At 30.1% G+C, this 14,035-nt stretch overlaps 1 protein-coding gene and 1 long non-coding RNA gene across 7 annotated transcripts; one reads left to right on the top strand and one right to left on the bottom strand.

Moving 5' to 3' along the window:
* Positions 1-2,465: 2,465 nt before the first annotated feature.
* On the bottom strand, positions 2,466-4,142 carry LOC113790031 (uncharacterized). The gene is made up of 3 exons (XR_012847133.1): positions 3,116-4,142; positions 2,791-2,932; positions 2,466-2,710 (listed from the first exon to the last, which is right to left on the bottom strand). It is a non-coding gene; the product is annotated as an uncharacterized LOC113790031 (long non-coding RNA).
* A 313-nt stretch (positions 4,143-4,455) lies between these two features.
* On the top strand, positions 4,456-12,696 carry LOC142646139 (uncharacterized). Of its 6 annotated transcripts, none has more exons than XM_075824320.1 (5): positions 4,456-4,577; positions 7,599-7,671; positions 9,678-10,240; positions 10,574-11,189; positions 11,256-12,696. In XM_075824320.1, the coding sequence occupies exons 3-5, from the start codon at positions 9,820-9,822 to the stop codon at positions 12,028-12,030; spliced, it is 1,812 nt and encodes a 603-aa protein (XP_075680435.1). In that variant the 5' UTR covers positions 4,456-4,577; positions 7,599-7,671; positions 9,678-9,819; the 3' UTR covers positions 12,031-12,696. The 6 variants fall into 6 exon arrangements, with proteins under 6 accessions (XP_075680435.1, XP_075680437.1, XP_075680433.1 ...); XM_075824318.1 differs by lacking the exon at positions 4,456-4,577 and adding an exon at positions 7,808-8,021 and having other exon boundaries at positions 7,414-7,671; XM_075824322.1 differs by lacking the exon at positions 7,599-7,671 and having other exon boundaries at positions 4,478-4,577.
* The last annotated feature ends 1,339 nt before the right edge of the window (positions 12,697-14,035 follow it).

Below are 14,035 nucleotides of genomic sequence, written 5' to 3'. Positions count from 1 at the left end.
TGTTTCGTTCGTTTTGTTTTGTTTTTTTCGGAATGGAATTGGCCAGTACAGAATTGGTTAACGAGTCCAGAATCTGAAAAAACACTAAAAATAAACAAAAAACCCGGGACTGGAAAATGAATGAATGGTAGTGAAAATCCAGGGCAAAGATAATGCGCAAACGATTTTCGTACTTGAATTTCAAAATCAAATGATGATCACCATCATCATCATTTACCAATATTTGGCTATACATACAGGATGTGTGTGTGTGTTATACTAATAATGATTACAAATTAACATTTGTTGGCCTCTTTTAAAAAGTTGATGTTTTTCTTCTTTTTTTTTTTTTGGTTGGTTAGTGTAAATCCAAATTGATTAGAATCAATGAGAAAAAAACGAAAGATATGTTACCAAAAACAACATAATAATAATGATGATAAAATAGAAAACCTTCACCATCAAATTGATCAATGAATTGATGATCAATGAATGAATTGAATTCGAGGTTAATGTGATAACCCTTTTTCCCCCTTTTTTCTGTTTTGTTTGCATATTTCGTTATAGACATTCATGAAAAAAAATGACGATTTTTTTTTCATTATCAAATTCATGGCTTTCTATTTTTCCTTGAATGAAGCAAAACAAAACAAAACTGAAAAAATTTATCAAAATTGACATTCACACACAAAGATAATGTTAGTTTTGTTTTCTCTTCGTAATTTTTTACCTTGAATATATTTTTTTAAAATGCGAGTTTTGTGCTGTTTTGTATGTTTTTATTGATATATCAATGCCATTTCTATTGATGATAATGATGATGATGATGATGATGATCATCATGACTATGATGATTGTCAATGTTAATTCCTTTTTTATGTTTTTTTTTATGAAATTAAAAAACAAAACATAAAAATCCATATCAACGCACACAGCATACATACATTGGATTGAGATATTTTTGTTGTTATCATGGTAACATCCGGTTTTTTTCTGATTTATCATAGCCATAACATTAACAAATTTTCTGTTTTTCTGTTTTGTTTTGTTTTAGATAAACAAAACAAAATACACAAATAAATTATTGATTGATTGATTGATTATCCCGTTGTTTGTCGAGAAAACGATCATATCCTGTATTCAGATATGGTGATGACGGTAAAAAATTGAAAATCTTAATCATAATTTTGACATTGATCTCTTCATTTTTTTTCATTTTAAACTAAATTCAGATGGTGACAGGTCAATCTTTCTCACGTGACCCTTGACCATATTCACCATATATTGATAAATTATCTTTTTGGTAACCTTTGATTGATTTTTTACAATGTCATTCGGTGTCATTCTGTGTCATTTCTCATTTCGCAAATCCATGTCATTCAGTGGTGGTCATAGTGGTTGACCGTTATATTTACTCTGTGTGTATGTTACCAATCATCATGATGACTTTCGATATATATTTGTCATCGATCAAAACAGAAAAACAAAAAATCTTTAGGTCACGATCATCACATCAGGATTTTTATGTGGTTTGTTTCGATGAAACAAAAAAACATTCAGTTTGTTCTTCGATCTGGAAACAAATGATCCGAAAACCAAAAGAATAAAACCAGAAATTGGCCTTCAAACAACCAAAACGCCCACGCAATTTTTTTGTATTCCGGATTCTAATAATAGAATGCCTTGGTACACATGGTCTACTATAGAAAAACCGGAGAAAAAAAAACTAAGTCAAGTTCTTTATGCCGGGACCCGGACTAAATACTTTGCTATATATACCGAGTGAATGAGAGAGAGAGAGAGAGAGAGAGAGAGAGAGGAATTATTCTCTCTCTTTTGGATCATCTTTCTATATAGCCAACGATGGGAAAACGAAACGAAACAAAATACAATTTTAATTTCAGAGTCATTCATCGTTCATTGCTCCTTTTCTTCTCAATGCGGTTATTTTCATTCATTCATTCATTCACTTAACCCGGGTACATTCACATTGGATTTTTTTCTGTTGTTGTTGTTTATTTTCGGTTTAGAAAACAACAAAAATTGTTCAGGTCGTTGCTCGATATATCTGCTTTGGTAAAAATAAAAAGAAAAATGTAAAAAGTGAATGAAAATTTCAAGTTTTCTTCAACCAAATCATCATCAATGGTAATGATTTGAAGAATATCGTCGAAAAGGTCGTCGACCATAATCATCATCATCATTTTCCATTGATGATCAAATTGGTTGGTTGATTGAATCAAGTTTTTCTTGGGTGTGTTTTTTATTTTGTTTTGTTTTTTGGCTTCAAGTTCGATGTACTTTCGATAACCACTGATTGATTGATTGAATGATTCATGAACCATGGTTTAGTTTAGTTAATTTTTGGTTAGTTTGAACTGACTTTCGAGAAGAAGAAAAAATCATTGAAGTGAAGTGAAAGTTCTTCTTGAACTTCTTTGAAAGTTCTGTTCAAGTTAAAGAATAATAAACTTTTTAAATTTTTTAAAAATAAACTTTTATTCCGACCAAGTTCATAAAAAACTGAGAGATTGACATCATCTGTGTGATGCTTGTTTGATGGTCATTGAGCGTATATGTGATATGAGGGTAATGTTGAAGAATCAAAAAAGTTTCTTGACCTTTGAACATTTGGTCGTGGATGATGATGCTTGATGCTTTGATAAATGGGCAAAAAGTACACGAGCTTCAGGTGGTGGTGATGATGATGAGGATCCGATTTCGAAAATTCCTAAGATAGTGATGAATCATTGTAAATAATCATTATCAAAAGAGGGTATCATCAAAATTTTTTTTTTTTGTTAACTTTACCTGTGTGTGGAAATAGTTGATTCAACCATCCATGATGATAATGATGATGCGGGAAATGGGCGGAGTTTTCTCTTCATTGTTGTTGCCATTGACACACCCTATAAGTATCGATTAACCAAAGTATCAAATGGTCACGTGTCACCTGTATAAAATGTCAATCGAAAAAAAAGAAGGTAACAAAAGAAAGGATGAAAAGAAAGTTGAGAAAAAAAACTGATTGAAATTGAAAACAAAAGGTAAAAACAAAGGTAAATCGTTGTTGTTGGTGACCTTCATCATCAATAAGCCACACCTTTTTTTTGCTCTAAAGTTAATTTTACTTTACCTTTTTACCTTTTCTTCATTCATTATTACATAATTGCTGAGAATATTCCAATTTCGCTTTCGTTTCGTTTTTGTACACCTGAATTTTTGTTCACACACACACAATGCATGGACAAAGGTTCATGACCTTACCATCATCATCATCATCATCAGGTAAGATCCGATTATCTCATTATCATGATGAGAGGCAATTCTTGATGATGATGATGATGGTGAGGATGATGATCACGTGTATATTCGATGAACTTGACCATGAACTTTGTAAAGGTCAATCAAATGGATTTTTGAGAAAATTTCTGTGTTTTTCTTTCTTTCTTCACTTTGTCGAATTCAATCAATCAATAGACAATCTGTATTTGGAATGGCGTGGTCAATTTTTATCAAACCAAACAACAAAAAATTATCAAACAACAACAACAACAAGGAGCATAAGGATCGTTGAACTGAAACTGGCGTTTTGTTCTATTGCGGACGACGACATTTATTCATTCATTCAATATCGTTTTGGTTTGGTTCACATTGCACATCATTCATTCATTCATGGTGGTGAAAAATGATAAAACCAGAAAAAAATATTCAACTTTGTCGCTAGCGCGTGCGCAACTAACCAAAAAATCAAACTAAACTAACCAATCAAAAACCCGAAACACAGAAAAACATGCACATCATTTTATCTTCGTCTTTCTTCGACCAACCAACCAACCAAAACAGTCAAAAAAACCAAAGAAACCAGAGTGTTTTAAAAACCCGAATCAACAAAGTGAATCTTCATACGAATCTTAACCATTGAACGGTCAACAACCAAACGACAAAAATCGAAATGAAATTTTTCCGAATAAATTCCTGATCAGAAGAAAAATATCATCAAATTTCATTTGAAGAATTTTTTTTCAAAGTGCCTTTTTTTGAAATTTTTCTTTCGAAAAATTTTTTTATTCGTGTGTGTGCGTGTTGTGTGTCACACCGAAGAAGAATTTCATCAGAAAAAATAATCCTTGATTGCCATTATAATCATGTATCAACAAATTCTTTCAAAATTTTACCAGCAACAACAACAAGAATCGATCCAAATGAACAGCAACCATAAATATCAATCATCGAAAACTAATAATGAAAATAATTTTAAACAAATATTATTTATTGGAAATGATAATGATGATACTGGACAAATGATGAAAATTATTTGATGTTTTCTTTTATTATTAGTGAAATGAAATTAGAATGAAATTAGTCCATAAGGCTGAAATGTAGTGAAATATTGCATTTGAAATATTTCACTCACATTGCTGCTAGTGTGAACCCCCTATTAGAGAAATTTTTCCTAAAAAATTAGTTTTCCAGAATATTTATATATTTTTCCTTGATTGTTTTTTTTCAAAATTCTTATTGCTTTTTGCTCTTGTGTGATATTATCATCGTAATTTGTTACCTTATTTTTTTTAAACAAATCACCACCGAAAAAGGTAAGTTTTCCTTTTCTTTTCCTTGTTTATCATCAAATGTTGTTGTTGTTGACAATACCTGGTTGTCTTTTTTTGTTACCTGTGTTTATTTTGGGAAAAATTTTCCTTTTTGTTTTTGTTTTCATTTTCGGTGTTAAAAAACTTTGGTTGTCAAGGCGGCTTTGGATTCAATTTAAAAAAAAGCGTGTGACCTCTGTATGGCGTAGTTCAAAATATTATAACCATTTTTTCAGTTTCCATGACGAATATTGAGAGATGCATACACGCATGCATGCATGATGCTTTTTTTTTTTTTTTTTTTTTGTTTTCAAGGAGTACAATGACCTTCCATCGTTTGCTTGATTGAAAGAGGGTATTTACATCCAAATACTGGTTTTTTACTGGTTATATCATCCATTGTTATCCGCTTATTGGCGCCACTTGTTCTTACATAATCATCATTCGTGAAAAAAATATGGAAGAGTTCATAGTTCGGTTGCAGTATTCATTCAAGCTTCAGAAGAGTATTTTTCTCTTGTGCATCCATAACAAATCCTATATATTATATTAACCATGATTGAATCCAATATGCGTTTGGTTGGTTGGTCAGGACCTAAAAAAAAATCTATATGTGTGTATATGGTGAGTGTGTGTTAAAAAACGAGGCCATGATTTTCTGTGTGAGTGTCAATGTCTTCAGTCTTTTCGTTCGTTCATTCATTCATTCGTTCTATATATATCGTTAAACCCTGATATATAAAGGTCGGCGACCTAAACTATGGGCGCCTTCAAATATTATTAGGCGGTGAATCCAGTGTTGATGGATTCATCCAATTTCACTGCTGGATCAATTTTCATTCGTTATTTGAGGCTAATTTTTTTCTTCTTATTTTTTCTGGATGCATCACCACTGCAGTCAAAAAAAATCGTCATTTGGTATTTGACATTGATCGCTAGATGTCGCATAGATTCAATTTTTTTTTCCCGAAATAAAGAATATTCTTGGATTTTCGAAAAAAAATAGAATATCCTATTGGTCATGCACTATGACCTGACCTGGATTCTGGAAATGCTATATACATACTGAACATACACACCCAGAATAATTGATCAGGACAGTTCAAAAATGTAGAAAATGTTGTCGATTTTTTTTAACCCTTGGTTCGACAACAGAGGAAAAAAAATATTGACAATAAAATGTCGAAAGAAGAAAGAAACGAGGTTAGTAGAACTTTGATTCATCATTTTGGCTTGGTTTAATGATGATAATGATGAAGAAAGATTTTCATTTTTCTGTCGCATCATCATCATTTGCAAAGAATGTTTTGAAAAAGCCGATTTTAACCCTTTGATGATACACAAAAATGCATTTATCCTTTGTTAACAAAAAAAATAACACTTTGTAGGACAACAATGGACATTTTTTTTGCTTTCACAAATTAGTTTGACATGGTGATCCAATTGGAACAATAATAACAACAACAACAATTTTTTGTTGTTATCGTTTCTCTTATTTCAACCTTGATCTCAATCTAATTTTGGGAGCAGAATTGAATAAAATCAAAATTTCCTTGGGTTAAAAAAAAATTATTATTCTGATCATCATTTTAAAACAAAACAGACGACAAAAAAATTTAACACTTAATTAATCGGGATGGGGACAAAAAAAATGTATCGATATTTTTTTCTAATTGATTAATTCTATGAAACAGAAAAAAAACAAGCAAAAATCATTCTTTCTTTTTATTGTTTTTCTACCACAAAGGCGTTATCATCATTGTCATTTGACATTGAAACACACACACACGCACACATTTTTCACTTTTAACACTTGATGATGATGATGATAATAATGATAATTACTCCGCCTTGTTTTTTTTCAAAAAAAAGTCTAAAAACATCACCATTGTGTAGTGAGAGAAAGTGGAAAAAGACCATGAAAATTATCATCAAACAAAAAAAAACACGGTGAAAATGAAAAACTGAATTCCTCAACAAATACGGAAAAAAAATTAACGGTTTGTATCCATGACATCCATGAAAAAAAAATTAAGACATTGAAAGTTATCTGATGTGTGGGTGTTGTCCTTGCTTCGTATAAACCGGTCACCCACATAATTTTTTTTTGCTTTCAATTTCAATGTAAATTTTCACTTTTTTTTCATTTTGGAAACAAAAAAGTAAAAGTTCCTTCCATTGTCAATCGATCGATCGAAAGATTAGAAATCGTTTTTTGTTATCAAATTTGTCTCTCTCACTTTTATCATTGATAAAATTAGCAAGATAAACATGCAAATCGCTTGACGCCACGAGTCTGACACACGAATTTGACCCTTATTTTTTCTGGTTTAATCCATTTTGGTGTTGTTGTTGGTAAATATTTGTATAGAGGGTGTATATTGGTTGATTTTTTTTTTTGTTGGAAATTTTCAATGAAAAAATCATACATTCGACATACTCCCGCCCGGCGCCATGTTTGCAGCCAAAAGCCAAAAGTAAAATCATTCTTCTTCTTTCCAATGATTGGTGGTGGCGGTGAATGGTGAATAGTAGATTTTTGTATGCATACTATGTGGTGGATAGAGCATTTTTTCAAACTAGGTCACGCCGGTGATGGAATGTTGTTTTATTTTTTGTGGTGGTAGTCACATTTCATTTCATTTTATCTTTCTCTTTTTCATTCACAGGGATTCATTTCAAAAACTGTTTTTTTCCATTTGCTTGGAGAAAAAAAATGTTGATGGCTCCCTTCTTATGTTTTTAGAGAGAGAGAGAGAGAGAGAGAGAGAGAGAGAGAGAGAGAGAGAGAGAGAGAGAGAGAGAGGAAATACCGTTTTATTTATGCGCTTGCGACGATTTTTTGTTATCATTTCTTCTTCTTCTGTTTGCGTTTACAATTGGGCGCCAGCCCATTATTATCATCATTCTGAATGAATGATGGTGGTGGTGGTTTGAGGAATCTTTTTTTTTCTAACGGCCAGGACAAAAAAAAAGTATTGCTAAATATCTTTCTCTCTTTTCATTCATATCATTCAATTTTAGCTAAACTCTATGTATGTTCAGCATGTTCCACACACTTGGCGTCATCCAAAAACACTCTGTGCGTCTCTCTGTTGTAAGTTTCGTAGTTTTTAAAAAAATAGATATTCATTCACAGTCCTATTTAGTTCAATGTGTTTCTGTTTGCTTCTGTTTGTTCCTCTCTCTCTCTCTCTCTCTCTCTCTCTCTACTTTTTTCATTTCTGTGCCAGTATGCCAATGATGATGTAAAGTTGGTTGTGTTTTTTCTACTGGGTCGTCGAGGTTGTGAATAATAACGGTTCATAACCATTTTTGATATTCGGTCGATCGGTCGATTGGTCGATCCGTTTAATCCTTCGTTAGCCTTTGGCTCGTGTTCTCTTTTTGAATCTTCTTTCTTGACACAACAAAAAAAAAATAAACAAATTCTGACATTTTTTGATGGTGAGTGTTTAGTGTTTGATTAGCTTTCACTTTTTGAAAATTATTTCCAATATTTCCACAATCTTTTCAATCATTTCAAACTACAACGTAAAGTTTTGTTTTCAATTTTGTGTTCCTGTTTAGTTTTTTCATCTCTGTTTTTCATTTAAATGTTTGTTTTTCTCTGATATTGACCTCGCTATCAATTTCCGGAATGCTAATTGAGTGTTAAATTATTTTCCATCAACCAACACACACACAACAACGACATTGACATTGATACAAATTTCAAAAAAAAACAAAATTGCTGCCGGTTATAGTGATGTTCCAAATATTTAACACTGTGTGCGTCTGTTTTGGTTTGAATGGTTACTATATTTAGAAACTGAATCCGTTTTTCTGGATCAAAAAAATTCATTGAAGAAAACGAATGAAAAGAATTTCATTGCCCATAACATGTCTATATTTAACGTTTTCTTCCGTCGTCGTCATCGTCATTGTTGTTGTCTGTTTTACTATTGATGATATTCTAATCATTGATTTGCGCAGAAGCGGTAGTTGTCATTGATGATGATGATGATCATCATTGCTTTCGTCATCATCATCATCATTAACATTTGTGGCGCCCGGTTTCTCTGTCTATCTATTTTCACTTCACTTTCTCTTTCACTTATGTTTCAATTGATGTTTTTGATTATCAATTGACGCCAAATCATCATTCAGATCTCCCTCCCACCGCTACTATTCACTACAAATTAATATTGGCGTCATCCAATGATTGATTAATAATAGGGTGTAATGTTAGGTAGGATGTTTGTTAGGCAATCGATGATTGACATTGTCCAACTTGTAGAAAAAATCAAACGAAAAGATCAAATTCCGATTTGAGAGAGTTGAGTTCGATGATTTTTCTATGATTAACAACCCTATCATGGTTGCTATGTTTTCTGATGATAATCTTGTTGGATTTCCGATGTCATTGTCTTCTTTCTTTTTATTGCCATTCTTTTGTATAAAAACCAAGAGGATCTTGATTTTAGATTTAAGCAGAAAAAAACGTTATTGCCAATAATTTTTGTAATCCACCAGAAAAAAAGGTGATTATTCCGGTGAAAAAGTTTACGATTACAACATTTGATTGTCACTTTGGTTGTAACCAAATGAAATTTTGTTGTTGAATTTTTCGTCTGATCACCGAAAAAAACTTTACAGTGAAAATCATCATCTGTGTAATGCGCCTGTGTGAATTTTATGGCACGTTTTTTTTTGTATCGAAACAAAATCATCCTTGGTACATTTTTGTTGTTCCGTATCTACATAGGTTTTGTTATCATCGAAACAACAAGAAAAGAAAAACAGAAGAATTTACACCCATCAGTTTGTTTACTCCCCAGTTTGTCATTATCAAATCGAAAAATAATGTTACTTTCTCATATTGAAATGCTTTGATAATTTTTTTTAGACAATGTTAAAATGCTTTAATGATTATGTCAGTATCTCTCTCTCAGTGATAACGAAATATATAAAATGACTCACATTACTTTTTTTTAAATCATGAATTTATCGATTGATTTGTCTTATTTGATTTGATTTTTTCCGTTTGTTTTGTTTCGACCAATTTGCTAATAATGATTCTCTCTTTTCTCGTTTTTCCTCGCACTTTATTACGACAAACAGGATCTGACTTGCATTAATTGAAAATTTTCATCATCATCATCATCCCTAATCGAATTTTCAACAAATCAATCGGATTTCGGAAAAAACTTTGAAAAAAATTCAAAAATTTCAACGTAAAAGCCGAAGAAGAAGCAAAGCAAAGATGTTTAGTTTTCATAAACCAAAAATTTATCGTTCCATATTGGGTTGTTGTATTTGCCGGGCAAAATCATCATCATCACGTTTTACTGATAGTAAAAAATATGAATCAGAATTTGAAAAATGTTTTCGTTTAAAAAATGAAAAACGTTCAGGTGAAATTTGTAATGCATGTGTACTGTTGGTAAAACGTTGGAAAAAATTACCCACTGGTACAAATAAAAATTGGCATCATGTTGTTGATGCACGTGCTGGTCCTGGTACAAAATCATTTAAATCATCGAAATCATCAAATACTGATGATAAGCGTCGTCGCCGTCAACGTCGATTATTATCATCATCAAATGTCAATAATAATGGTACAACAACAACAACAAATAAAAGTTCAAAAACTACAAACAACAATAATTCAACAGGAGGAAAATGTAAGTATTTTTTTCTGTTAATGTTATTCATATCGCAAGGCAATCAACTTTGATTTTTTTGCACAACAACATTTATATCATCATTATCATCATCATTATGATAATTTCATAATTTCAAATAGCCTAGATTTTAAACGGGTTAAAAATTTACCTTGAAGCGATTTCAACAGTAAAATTATCATAAATAAAGTGTGTGCTAGATTTTTATGTTTTTCCCCTTCTCTCCTACTTCAGTGTTAATCATATATTAGATAAAAATTAACCCTTTAGGATTACCTATGGAATGTTTTTGATTGGATTTTGTTTTAATTTTCTCTCATTTTTTTCTTTTAGTGACATTAATTGATCATCAAAAATCCTATTCATCAACAACATCATCATCACCAATACGTAGTGGTTGTGAATCATCCGACGACAATGATGATGATGATGATGATATTGATGATTTAGATGATGAAATCGATTTGGATGATGATTTAGATGATGATATTATTATTGATGAAACAGAATCAATATCGGATGTTGATTTAGTTGATGATATGGTTAATGTTGTTGTTGATTGTTTACGTAATCAACAAGAAGATGATGATGATGATAATTGTAATAAAAACAATGGTAAAATCAATAATAATAATAATGATGATAATAATCGTCGATTAAGACGTTCAACAAGATTAGCAGCCACTGGTGGTCGTAGTCGTGGTAAATCTTATTCAATCAATGATAATGATTTATTAATGTCAACATATCATTATCGTACATCTAATAACAACAATAACAACAACAACAAATCTAATCAACAACAACAACAAATGCTCAAAAATAAACAAAATTCAAATATCAATAAACAACAACAACAAAGACAAAGACAAAAATTAATGATGAAATCTCGTAATCGTTTATATCGTGATAAATTTGTATCATTTTTAGATTCAAATATTTGGAAAAGGTTTGTTTTTTGTTTGGTTTGATTTTTACCTTTTGATTCTAAATTAATTTAACACCTTTTTTTTAGAGAGAAAATATGCTGTGGAATTATATTCAAAGGTCCAAATAATGAAGTATTAATTTATCCGGAATTATTTCAACCATGTAGTTGTCGATCAATGTCAATGATGTCAACAACAACAACAAAATCATCAACCAACAACAACAACAAAATTATTGTTGATAATGATAAAACGATTCCAGCATTAATAAAACATGGTGAAAAAATGAATAGTTTTGATGATGATGATGATGAAGAAGACGAAGATGACGATGATATTGATGATGATGATGAGGAATTTCAAATTGTAAATGATGATGATCTAACAACAACAACAACATTAGCGACAACAACAACAACAACAACAAAACCACCGGCATTAATAAAACCATTCAATGATAATGATAATAGTAATAGTTCAACAATTAGCTGTACAAGTAATAATGGTGGACAGCAACAACAACAACAACAACAATTAACCCTTGTTGATCAAAGTATATCGATGTCCACCACCACCATCACCAAAACAACAACGAAAACATCATCTGTTGCTTGTGATGATGATAATGATGATTCATATTATTCAATCACTTCGGATCATTTATCAACAATATCATCATCATTAATTGATGATGATGATCTAAATAGTGAAAATTCTACAAATGAAATGATAACAAATTTTCATCAACAACAACAAAGCAAAACAAATGTCCATCTCCATCATAATCATCACCATCATCATCATAATCATCATTCAAAATCTGCTTCAACAAATCAACCACCATCATTGGCAGTTGTTTGAAGTTTGATTTTTCAATCTTATAAATTTTATCTTTATCAAATTAGGCTCAAATCTACTAAGTCAAATTAATTAATTGTCATTATCATCACACCATTGTCATCATTCACATTCAATGGTCATCATTGAAACAACACCTGTACAAATTATTAAACACTTTTAATATTTACCTGGATATCTTTTCCTTTTTTTACACACAACAACAACCATTTTATTACACCTGAACTATTTTACTTTGATATTATCATCAATTAACACCCACCAGAATTTTAGCGGTTATTTTTTTTTCTTTTCAAATTAGGAATTTACTAAATTACAAAACAAACAAAAAAAGCTAACAAAAAAGGCTGCCAGCTACAGAAAACATTGACAAAAAGAAAAACAAACTATTGTCGTTTTCATTTTGTTCTGAATTTTTTTTTCAGAAATTTTTTCAGAAATTTTCCTTACTTTCTTTCTTCACCACCTTTTTGGCCTTAATTTATTGAATTAGTCTGACAAAATTCTTCTTCATTTTCTTGATTTTTTGCCCGAAAAAAAGTGAGCTTATTTCAGGCAGAACAAAAAGCAATTTTTCTTATTTCACTTTTTCATATTTATTTTCAAATTTTTTAAAAAATTTTATTTATTTCATAAACAAACATTGGGTGCAAACTAGCTCTTCAAAAACACGGAAAATTTTGGCAGTCGAATTATCTCGGAAAAATTTTCTCGGAAAAAACTTTTTCAAATTCCTTCTTCCCGGAAACATTTCTCTCGATATTGTTATCATTTTTTTTTTTTTTTTTTGTTGCTTTTTCTATTTATTTATCTGATACTCTTTTTCTTCTCTCTCTATCCATATTTGAGAGATATTCTTAGGTACCTTATAAACACATTTTTATAATTCATTACAAACTAATTAATTACAAATTTTTTTTTTTAATTATAAAAAAATCGATACAAAGGCCGTTTGTGTGCAATAATAATTATAATTATAATAATAATGATTTTTTTTTTTCATTTACAAAATTACAAAATCACAAATTTACATTATTTGTCCCCCTCTCACATAAAATTATCATCATTCATTTGTAATTTGTAATTTTTTTTCTTATTATTTATTTATTGTTCACATCAATATTGTATTTTTATTTTATTTTGTAATTTTTTTTATTTATATTTATTTTCCTTCCACAACTTGTAATAATTTTTACATTAATCAATGTTCCTTTACTATATTTTTTTTAATTTTAATTTTTTTTTGTTTTAAAAATTCTTATTATTTTCATTATTCATCATCACCATCCAACAAATATTATTACTAAGAATTAACACTTGATTATATTGCCGGGACATATTGCTATTCTTGTATGAAATTCTTATTTGAAAAGAATTTCATTCTTATCATATGATTACAAACAAACAAAAAAGTACAATGCACACACACACATGGCCACGAGTATATCCTACCGAATTTAACCAAGCACCACTGCCTATTGGTTTTTTCCCCCCTCCATTTTAATCCTTTCGTTTCCAACACACCAAATCCCTTTTTGGATACCTAATTAAAGATGATAAAATCTTTCTTTTTTTTCGTTTGTTAGCCAGAATCTTTTTTCCTTTCAAAAGAGCTGGTAGAATCAAAAACAAAAAACTTTTACAACAAAAAAAAAGTACAAATTTTTTTTTTAATTACAAAAATTTCCTTTTTCTGGTTTGTTTCCTATTTACAATCACACGATATTTGTTTCTCTCAATTTCTCACAGTTACTATTTTATTTTGTTTTTGCTTTTTGATTTTTGATTGAGAATCAAAAGAAAAAAAAGGATGAATGTGTGTCAAAAATCCTGGTGAATTTCTTCTCGATTTCTTATTCTTCTTCTTCTTCCAGAAAATTTCTTCCTGAAAAATTTCTTCAAACAATTTTTTTTTCTTAATGAATTTTTATTCAAAATTATAATTATAATTATAACTAATTAATTAATTCATTAATCAATTTTTTTTAAAAAATAATAAATTAATAAA

The sequence above is a fragment of the Dermatophagoides pteronyssinus genome, unplaced genomic scaffold, assembly GCF_027571235.1.
Source record: "Dermatophagoides pteronyssinus isolate colony J.1.1.1.1 unplaced genomic scaffold, Derpt_VIB-CSIC_2022.12 sq0067, whole genome shotgun sequence".
Classification (NCBI taxonomy): Eukaryota; Metazoa; Arthropoda; class Arachnida; order Sarcoptiformes; family Pyroglyphidae; genus Dermatophagoides; species Dermatophagoides pteronyssinus.
Note: the sequence above shows the minus strand (reverse complement) of the source record. Positions and strands in the feature narration are given on the sequence as shown.

What these genes read in the sequence shown, in the direction of transcription:
- LOC142646139 (XM_075824320.1), top strand. Translation starts at nt 9,820, where the DNA reads ATGTTTAGTTTTCATAAACCAAAAATTTATCGTTCCATATTGGGTTGT. An exon ending in TAATTCAACAGGAGGAAAAT is followed by an intron (nt 10,241 to 10,573) that starts GTAAGTATTTTT and finishes TTTTTCTTTTAG; the next exon opens with TGACATTAATTGATCATCAA. An exon ending in GATTCAAATATTTGGAAAAG is followed by an intron (nt 11,190 to 11,255) that starts GTTTGTTTTTTG and finishes CCTTTTTTTTAG; the next exon opens with AGAGAAAATATGCTGTGGAA.